The sequence below is a fragment of the Rhinolophus sinicus genome, linkage group LG01, assembly GCF_036562045.2.
Source record: "Rhinolophus sinicus isolate RSC01 linkage group LG01, ASM3656204v1, whole genome shotgun sequence".
Lineage (NCBI taxonomy): Eukaryota > Metazoa > Chordata > Mammalia > Chiroptera > Rhinolophidae > Rhinolophus > Rhinolophus sinicus.
Genome location: NC_133751.1, coordinates 72,326,832 through 72,337,691, shown reverse-complemented (window position 1 = coordinate 72,337,691; position 10,860 = coordinate 72,326,832). Strand labels below are relative to the sequence as shown.

Sequence of the window (10,860 nt, the reverse complement as noted above, 5' to 3'; positions counted from 1 at the left end):
AAAAGGAGAGGGAGATGAGAGCAGCTGAGGCCAGAAAACCGTGGACTACTGTCATTTCCACCTGAAACTGTAGCAATTTTCCAAGAATAAGCATTTGTTAATTTTCAGATGGTAGTTTTATGCATTTCCCCCTTTATACTTGCTTCATACTTGTTTCTTTGCAAAATGGAACTTTATAACCTCTTCATATCATTGTTAGATCTCCCTCCTTTTGACTTTTAAAACAATACATGATGGATTTTTATAAAAATACCATCAGAGGATTCAATCGCTATTTCCTTAACATGATAATATACTTATCCCTTTTTAAATATCTATTTTATCTCTCTAATTAAATTTATATCTAATTATATACCTATACCTCTATTTCAAACCAAATCACCATAATGTTCAATATCAAAACACTGGAAATATTCCCAATAGGAATGACTTGGCACTTTTTTATGGGAGAATCCTTCCTATTTTTTTCAGTTCCTTGAGAATTTGCCTATTTTGATGTCTGTTTGAGGTCAGTTTTGGAAATTTATATTTTTCTAAGAAATGGTATTTTTCAGCCAGGTCTTCAAATATATTTGCCTGGAGTTAAACAAAGTACTCTCTGTAATCCTGTCAGTTTCCTCTATACTTATAAGTTATTGTTTGCATTCTTAGTTCTTATTTTGTATATTTGTACTTTCTGAATTTTAACAAGATTTGGATAGCCAAAAATTCATCAATTTTAATATTGAGGTTTCAAAGAACTAGCTTTTAGATACATTTACTAATTTGACTATTTTTTGGACTTATTTTATAGTTATATAGCTAACTTATCGGATTGGATGTTCAATTCACTTAATTATTTTCTTACTTATTAACAGTTTAAAGTTATAAAATTTTTTTCTGAGCCCTATTTAAACTGTAGCCCATAAGATGATAGTACAAATAAATATTTTATGTATGCCCTGTCATCAAATACACCAATTGTTAACATTTCCCCCCTCTTGCTTTACGTTTATTATTTGCTTGCTCTCTCTTCCTTTCTGCACATGGATTTATAAATTGATTATAAATTACAGATATTATGCCACTTTATCTCTAAGTACCTTAGTGTGCATTTCTTAAAAACAATGACTTTCTATTCCATAACCACAGTACTATTGTCAAAATCAATAAATTTAACATTGATACAATACCGCTCCCTAATTGACAGGCCATATGCAAATTTTAACAATTATCCCAATAAAGTCCTTTATATTTATTTTTTTCCCAAATCTTATCATCAAATGCAGGATAACATGTTACTTTTACTTGTCATGCTTCTTTGGTCTGCTGTAATCTAGAAGAGTTAATTAGCATTTCTTTGTCTTTCTTGACCTTGATGTTTTTGAGGTCTATAAGCCAGTTATTTTGTAGTATGCCTCTTAGTTTGGACTTGTCTGATATTCCTCATGACTGATTAAAGTTTTGAATTTACCACAAGAATACTGGAAAAATACCACTCAGTACAATATAGTAGGAGATATGTGATTTTAGTTTGTTCCATTCTTGATAACATTAACTTTGATATTTAATGTTATATCTGCTAGTTTTCCTTACCAAGAAATTTATATTTTCCTTTTAAATTAATAAATAACTTGTGAACTTTTATTCAAAGTTTGTAATTTTGAAGTAGGTAAATATCCTTTTGTTTTTTGGTCATTCAAAACACATATTAGCATCTATTGACAATTTTTTCTGAATCAGTTATTAATTTGATAGTTCCAAAATGGTGGATTTTCTAACTCCTTCATTTCTTCCACATTTATTAGTTTGCAATCTAAGAACGAATTTTCACTTTTCATTTAGTCATTCATTTATTTGTTTATTTATTTATCATCATGGATTCATAGATTCTTATTTTTCTCTTTTCTATCTCCAAATTTTTAAAGTTAGATTTATTGAAGTATATTTTACATGCAGTAAAAATGAATCATTTTAATTTTTTTCTCAAAAAAGTTCCTTTGTGTCCTTTTGCAGTCAATCCCTTTCCCAACCTTTAGTCCCTAAACTTACTGAACTCATTTGGTCTCATTTTAATTCCAATTTCTGATTATTTTGTTGTTAATATAAAAATACAGTTAAGTTTTTGTATATTAATCTTATATTTTGAAACCCACTAAACTTGCTAATTAGTTCTAGCAGGGCTTTTTTTGTTTTGTTTTATTTTTGTTTTTTGTGTTTTGTGGGTTTTTTTGTTTGTTTTTGCTTTTTAGATTCTATAGAATCATACCATTTGTGAGTAACACAGTTTTACTTCTTTTTCAATTCAGATGTAGTTAATATTTCTTTTTCTTATCTTATTGCTTGAGCTTGAACCTCCAGTACAATGTTGAATAATACTGGAATTCAATTGAAAATATATACAGAGGGTGCCAAAAAAAATGTATACACATTTTAAGAAAGGAAAAAAACTATTCAAATTACACTGATGATAATCACTTTGAGCATCTCTTGTAATTGCCGAAGTCAAATGTGTCTTATATTCATCTTTTGTTATTGGTATATATTATTACAATTTTAATACTGTTTTCCTTTCTTAAAATGTGTATACATTTTTTTGGCACCCTCTGTATATACCCTTCCTTGACTTATGTCTATATTAGGGAAAAACCATTCAGTAATTGACAAGGATGATGCCCATAATCATTGATTAAGGATGATGTGAGGTGTAACTTTTTTGTAAGTACTCTTATTATGTTGAGGAAGTTCCCTTTTATTCCTAGTTTTTAATTTTTTAGCCAGGAATGCATGTTAGGATTTTGTCAAATCGTTTTTCCTCTATTGAAATGATCACATGGTTGTTTTTTTGGTTTGGGGGATTTTTCAGTCGTTAATCGGGTTACTTAGATTGATTTATTTTTTTCAATGTTAAACTATCTTTGTATACCTGTGATAAATCCTACTTATTGATGATATATTATTATTTTAATATATTGCTGGATTAGATTTGCTAAAATTTTGTTAAGAATTTTTCCATTTATGTTTATGAGGAAAACTTTTTCTGCAGTTTTCTTGTAATATCTTTTCTAATTTTGTTATCAGGTTAATACTGACAGCTTCAACATCTAGTCCTTATGGAGAATTTCACATGTAGCAGATACTGTTGTAAGTAATTTACATATATTTTTAAACGTTTACATTTGACATCACTTCAGGCTTTACAAAATATTTCAAGAATGGCACAAAGTATTCTCATATACCTTTAATTTTGATTCTTTAAATATTAACCATTTGTCACACTGGCTTTACTTTCTCTCTCTCTCTCTCTCTGAGTTTTTTCACTTTAAAGATTCATAGCTTTCTTAAACTCTGGGGAATTTTCAAATATAGTTTCTTTTATTATATCCTCCATTCCATCATTTTAATACAATCTCTAGATAAATTTTATCCTTAGTTTTGTTTTATTATGAAAGAGCCAACTTGATATTATTTAGGATATTTCATGTACTATTTTAGGGTCAAGAAAATTGCCCTGATGAATCTAGTTAAAAATCTCAAAGCTAATTGCTCTTATTTACTCTTCTATACTCTGGAGAATAAGTATACTTAAAAAATTATGAAGTCCATGTCTGGCTGGACAGACAGTACCTTTCAAAATTAAGTTCATTCTCAGCACCCCTTACTCACATATTTATCACTCCAGATCCAGTCTGTTCTTCACCCCTCTTTGATCCATGTGAGGCTGGACTGCAGCATGAGAGTTGCCTTTCTTTCTGACTTCAGTGAGTTTGACCATTGAGGAAAATGGGTGGGAGAATTGTAAGGCAGAGAAAACTGGGATGTTTTCCCCACAACTCTCTCCTTGCCTGGTCATAACTGGCTGAGAGGTTTTTGTTTTTTGTTTCTTTTTTTTTTCTGTTTTTTGTTTCTTAAACTGAAGTCCATAGTTCCTGTCAGACAGCCCTTTTTTATAGCTATTTATCTCACTGGGTTCCAGTAACTGATGCTCCTCTGCTACTTTCAAGCCTAGGAGTTGTCATGGGCTTTCTCTGCTCTTAACCTGAAAGTGCATCATTATCCCTGTTCTTCCCGTTAGTTCTGCCTGAACCTCTGTAAATAGTCCCTCATTAAACTCACTCAACTACCCCTGTTGAATGTTGCATCTGATTCTAGCCAGGACCCTAATGGTTGCCTCACTTCTTGGTGTTCTTGTTCCCACTCTATGTTCCTAGAGTTCTTCAATTAGAGTTTCCTTCTTCTAGAAATGTCTTGGCCCCAAATCTCTTAATCTACTGTATGTCTTATTTGATGGACAATTCGCTAGAATTAGTATCACTGTGTAAGCTATTCTGAGGATGCTGACTGTGGTACCTGTCCTGGGACATTATAATCTCAAGCAACACATCTCTAAAGAAGATGGAAATTCATACATAAGTGGTAAAGTTAATATTATCTGTGGTGTCCCTCAAGTAAGTCAGGCCCTGAATGTGGTAGGAGAAAAGAGCCAGTTCAACAGGAAGAAAAATTGGTTTGATTCAGTGGTTCCTAAACAGAAGTCCTGCAAAATGCTTTTTTAAAAATGAAGCTATGTTTCTCTTATACAAGAATTTTTGGAAATACTGTATAACACATCCTTCTCTTGAGAAAAGAAATTGCATATCAGTTCACTAAAGTTATGAATAGTCCTAAAGTAAATATATTGGTTTTACTTTGTTTACGCCAGTTGTGTTTCAAATAACACAATTTCTCAGAATTCTTTGACTTTGCTAATAATAACACTCCCTCTAGGACATCACACAGAAATCTGTGTAATGGGCCAATTCTCTTCTAGGAAATTTGGATGCTTAAGTCTTTCATGCGTAGGGAAATAGACTGTACCTGCTATGAGCCATTTCTCTCTCGTGTTTTTGAATTTTTATGATCTACTCTATTATTTTAGTGTTGATTTTTTAGGAATTCTGATTCTGTAAGGCTATACGTGTAATAAAAAGATCTCTAAATCTTATACCAAATCCATGCATTGTTCTACTGGTTTTAACTTTTCCATCTGAATAATTATGTTTTCTGTGGGGTCTTATACTGTAAACACAACGAAAATATGAATCATCAAAATAGTCTAACCAGATGCAATTGTAATACCATAATTAATTTTGAATAATTTTACCTTTTAACAGTATAATTGGAAGCACAGGGGCCCTCCTTCTGTCTTTTATAAAGTTGTTTGTTTTGTACTAGCTTCAGGCTTACTAAAGAATGATTCAACAGAAGAAAGAAAAGTCACTCAGATAGACCCTGTTTCTGTAAAACAAAAGTATTCTAAAGAGCCTTTAAAATAAAGAAAGATCTTTTGTTCCATCTATAAAAGTCATGCATGTTATTGTAAATAATTTAAACAATAGATAAGTATATAAAATGTAAAGTCAAAGTCCCAGGTAATCACTTGCTAATAACTACTCTTTACAGTTTGGAGCCCCTTGGATTTAAAAAAAACAGAAAATATGTATGTGTGTGTGTGTGTTGTGTGTGTGTGTGTTGTGTGTGTGTGTGTGTGTAATATATACGTTTGAGTGTGTGTACATCTATATATCTATATACATAGATATAGATATACACAGAGATATAAATAAGTTCACTATAGTGATATAGATTAATTATAAAAATAATAGATGACCATAATATAGGGGATTTGAAAACTGGACCTCTTTTTATACTCTATGACCCATTTTTCTGCATGTGAAGCTGTGAATGGCAGCTGTCATTCTGATATATTTTTCATTTTCTTCTGGCAACAAAACCTCAATTTTGTTGGCCTTAAAATTCCCATTTCTTGACAGGTGCCCATTAAAACGACATAACTTCTCCCAAAATATCCTACAGCATTTTTAACCGCTTCCAGTTTGTCAGTACAGTTCTGCTTCGTCTAGCCATCTTCCAAACTTCATTTTGATAACCCATATCATTAAAACGTACCACAGAAGCCTCATGTTTATTTATCATTTGAACACGGTTCATGGAGCCATTATTCAAATCTCTGAATGCACTCGCTAATGTATTTCATCACAAACATATATTCATAGACTTTTTTGTATTCTGATAACGTCTCCATGTGCTCAGCCATCTATATTTAATGAAAAGTTATCATTTTTTTTCCTGGAAAATTTCAAACATCTGTGAAACTATCTAATGCACAAAAATATTATAATAATTGGAAATTGTGAAGTAGTTTGGATTTATCAGCCTAAGTTTTACTGCTTTGGAGATACCAATCATGTACCGTGTTCATTAATTCTTTTAAGCCATTAGATAATCACTCAATGTGGACCACAGGCTGCCTTATTGACCTGCAGAGGGAAGATATATCCTTTCTTGGTCTCTGCCTGTCTCCTCTGCTCTTGCCTTCCCCAAGTCTCTGCAGATTTGTATGTACAAGATCGCAGACTTTATAAGGGAAGTAAAAGGGAAGCACTTAGGCAGCTTCGGGCACTATCGCAACTGATGGGTTTAGTTTGAGTCTCTGTCCCTGTTGGGCTGTCCTGAGAGGTATACCTACCTCCTGGGCTAACCACAGAATTCCTGCATTTTTACCTGCATCCTTCTTAGCAAGTCTGACCTTCCCTACATCCAAAGCCAGCTACTTAATACCCTTATTGTTTCTGGATTTGTGCTTTATGGAACAGCTAGGGTGGGGGTATCCTCATTCCTTCTTTTTTCCATCCTATGCGCTGTTATTGTTCTAACAAGGGGGTGCTTGCCCCTAAATTTCCAATTCCGATACCCCTTTTCTCTCCCATGTCCTCTGTATGTCTCAGTTAATATAAATGGCCATCTGCTGTGCCTATGTTCCAAGCTCCCACTTTGGTAATCAATGCATTCCCTTTTGAGCCTGGGACTCCCATCCTCCTTGCCAGTTAGCCTATTTCAGGACCAAAGCTCAACTCTTCCAGGCTGCCCCACAGCTGGGCCCTCTCTTCTTGAACTGATGATGTCTCAGGTGTTCAAAACTACCTGAAGTCTGGGATTCAGTGTTTCAGCAATCCCCATTCCTGTGTTATACTTAATTCTTGGATGGATCCTACTGATTCTTTGTTGTGCTTTGCTCCCTACAGGTCCCTGAGACTTCTGTTCCCGTGAGCTCTTAGTCTGTGGGCATCTAGGTCTGCTTCACACAACCTGCTACCCTGCTAATGGCTGGCAGCTGAACAAAAAGTTCTCTGGCCAAACAGCTTTAGAAAAATCTCCGTTAAAATGGTTATTCTGGGTTTTCTTTTGTAAGACTTACCTAAGCCTTTAATATATTTATGTCCACAAAAGTCAAAATAATCGTTTTCCCAATTATATTTGTTGAAGGAAATTTGTTTTCAGAGAGTTTCTTAAAGACCTGGCGTTCTATAGAACATATTTTGAAGATGCTTTTTTAGAAGATTAGACTAGGAAATCTCCATGGTCTCTTTTCAGTTTTACAGATCCTGATTCAATGACTCACAAGAAATATTTTTTGGGGAAAGTGATTGAAGTAGAAAAATCTGTTAGTGTTTAGTTAACTCTGTCTGAAGAGTAAAGAAGCCCTGCATTTTGGTTACTGGGAGTTGTTTTCTGTAATGAAGCAAGGATAAAGCAGAAGATAAACATTCTATTATTTATTCAATCATTGTGAGACTGCTTATTGAGACTTATAGTGTGCCAGGCATTATTCCAGAAGCTGGAATTTTAATGATGGATAAGATGAAAACTCTCCCTGCCCTCAAGAATTTTAGAGAAATTAGCTAGAGTAAACTATCCTGTAAGCCATCTAATATCTTTGCTCTGAGTCTGTGCATCAAAAGTCTCATTTTAAAATTTCCCTTAAATTTTAATTACGTTTCCTTTTGTAATAATCTGGATTCAGTTTTGTCATTCTTCTATAATTAAAAAAAGTTGGTGGGCTACAAAAGCAAATATGCACAGGCACACAATATGTAACAGATATACATACACAGAAACACATGCAAACCATATATGTAGATACTACAGAGACAATCTTTATCTGGCTAATGTTAAAAATAAAACACTACAATTGATATATATATACATATATATGTATATATATATGTATATATATATACATATATACATATATATATATACATATACATACATATATATATATATATATATATATATATATATATATATATGTACTCACAGAATTGTATTAAAATAACCAGGACGGTGCTTGTGAAAATGCAGATTCCTGGGCTCTACTTCAAATACTGCGGTTCCCAAAGGCTTGGGAATATGCCTGGTAAATTAGTGCTGCATAACATACTTTTGCACACTAACATTTAAAAACTCCTGATTATTGAGATTCTGGGATGGGGATTGAGAGCCTGAGCTTACTTGCCAAGTGGGCCTAGATTGACCAGAGGGGCTCACATTGGCTGGAGTGAGTATGGTGGGAAAGAAAGCAGGCACCCAATCTCCACTGGGATAATGTAGAGAAGGTACTTGATATATAGTAGCATTCAAGAGTGTTAATTCCCTTTCTTCTGTCACACCTCAAAGAAAACACAACCAACAGTTGAGCACAACTCGGGGCTTCTCACTGTTTCCTCCTGTTTAACATATTTTGCTCTATTTCCGTATGAACTCACTTGTGAGGAGATGCCTGGATTTTCTCTAGAAAGACTGGAGAAACTGTTTAATCTAATTCATACCTTGATTTCATTATTTATTTTTACATTAGATTCAGGTATTGATAAAAATTCAAATAGCAGAGTACGGAAGATCGTGGGATTTTTTTCTTCTCACGTTTACACAAAAATGTAAGAGCCTACTGGTTTCAGATCAAAACTTTCGAAGCCTCCATCACCACATTTCCTGTTTGCAACTGAACAAAGTACACACAAAGGATTTTAAGAAACAGAAGAGAGAGAAAAAAAACGAGGTACTGATAAAGACAAGTTTACTTTCACACTGCTTCTAATATAACAGAGCAACATTACATAGAAACGAAAGTTTGTAGGAACATTTTTAATCCACGCATTTGCCTTATGGCTACGTAAGGATTTCTCTGAGAAAAGAAGTATGTCAGGTAAGTGGCATTTTAAATTCTTTTTTTCCACTCCTATGGCTAAAATTTCACGTAATAATTTCCAATTCTCCAACAAAGACACTTAACATTTAGAAAGAAAATTAATTTACACATTATTTTTTAAAGTGAGGTAACCTTTAGTATAATTAAAACATTTTGAACTATTAATGAGTATAAATTATTATTTTCTGTTAAAAAATTGGGAAGTGTTTTATAATATAAACCTAGTTGTAACTGTTCAGTAAGTGTTTTTTAATAATGATGCCATTTTAAGTATTTGTTACATTTAAATAAATTTTCATTGACCACACATATTCCGCTTCAGTTTAGTTTAATTTAAAAGCAGGTTAGGAGTAACCACATTGTAATTCTTTAAAGTTTAGGAACTATGTTATCTTCCCAGGAATCAATCTGATTGTCAACATTCAGAGAGATGACAATTTTGCAAAAGCCAGTGAAAATACCATCACTTATGGAATGGATTTTGAGGGTTGAAGCTATGTCTGTTCCATGTTGATAGTTCATTCTTCTTTTATTCTACGTATTTTTTTTATTTCTTTAATAAACATCTTTTTGTGGTAAGAGAAAACATGCATATTTATTAAAGGTGAAAACTGTGAAATATAAATGAAAAGAAACAAATTACACAACATATTACATTGTATTTTCTTTCAACTTTTATTTCCATACATTTTACATGGTTTGTTTTTCATAACTGAAATAATAATGTACATAAAATCACAATCCAGGCTCGCTTCGGCAGCACATATACTAAAATCATAATCCAGCTTTTTCACAAACATTATAACATAACCATTTCCCTTTTTATAATAACTTCTGCCTAATTATTGTAAATGAATGCACAAAATGACATCTATTGGGTTAATTATAATTTACTTAGTTACTTGTTTATTGCTGAACATTTATGTTGTATCAGGTTTTTTTTATATTTTAAATGACAGAAAGATGAACATCTCTATAGCTTTTTCTATAAAAGAGTTATTTTCTTTAAAAAGATTTCTAGAATGGGAATTACTGAATAAGAAGTTATGAACATTTTAAGTCTCATTATTACCAAATTGTTTTTCCAAGAGTGATGCCAATTTACTCTCATCATAAACAGTGTTTCTCCTTAACAGGCTGGTCTCATTTTTTAAAAATCTCTACTAATAAAAAGCACACATGTTAACCCATTGTTTAATGTGGATTACTTTGACTATAATGAGGTTGAACATTTTCGCATTGATTTTTAAACTGTTTATAATTCTATCATTTTGAATTGTCTGATCATATCTTGCTTACTTATTGTGCTTATAGTACGTACTTTTAATATAAATTTGTATGAACCATTTATAGTGTAAAGATGTATATTATAATTTCTGTGAATTTGCTTCCCACTATTTGTTAGCTGGATTATAAAATCAATTGATTGTATTCATCACACAGGGAGCATAAGGTGACATATTGTTTTCATACCTCTATCTTTTCCAGGGTTTATAGATTAGCAAAGAACAAAAACAATTGTTCCAGTTTTGCTAGTGTTCTTCAAGAAAGGGACATAGTGATACTATAGATAATTACCATGAGCTGATGGCAGTGGGGAACTCAGGAAGGCTGAAGGCAGTGAACATGACATTCAACTATTACCAGGATTAATTAATTCTAATTTTATAAGGGATACGGTAAAATTTCCTCCATAGCATTTTGTAGTTTAGATTTTCCCTCCAGGTATAATACAGGAGCTCTTCCATTGTCAATTAAGACTTTCTACAATTCCACAAAAGACATAAAAATGTAAAGTATTTGCCGTGAAAGCCTCGTAGATTTTAAAA

The 10,860-nt window shown here is 32.5% G+C and overlaps 1 protein-coding gene across 1 annotated transcript in view; it reads left to right on the top strand.

The window, feature by feature from the left end:
• Positions 1 to 8,774: 8,774 nt before the first annotated feature.
• TRAT1 (T cell receptor associated transmembrane adaptor 1) overlaps positions 8,775 to 10,860 on the top strand; it is a 37,785-nt gene continuing 35,699 nt past the window's right edge. Inside the window, exon 1 of the mRNA XM_019742919.2 lies at positions 8,775 to 9,028. Within this exon, the coding sequence (XP_019598478.1) occupies positions 9,022 to 9,028 (7 nt within the window). The 5' untranslated portion in view covers positions 8,775 to 9,021. The remainder of the gene's footprint in view (positions 9,029 to 10,860) is intronic.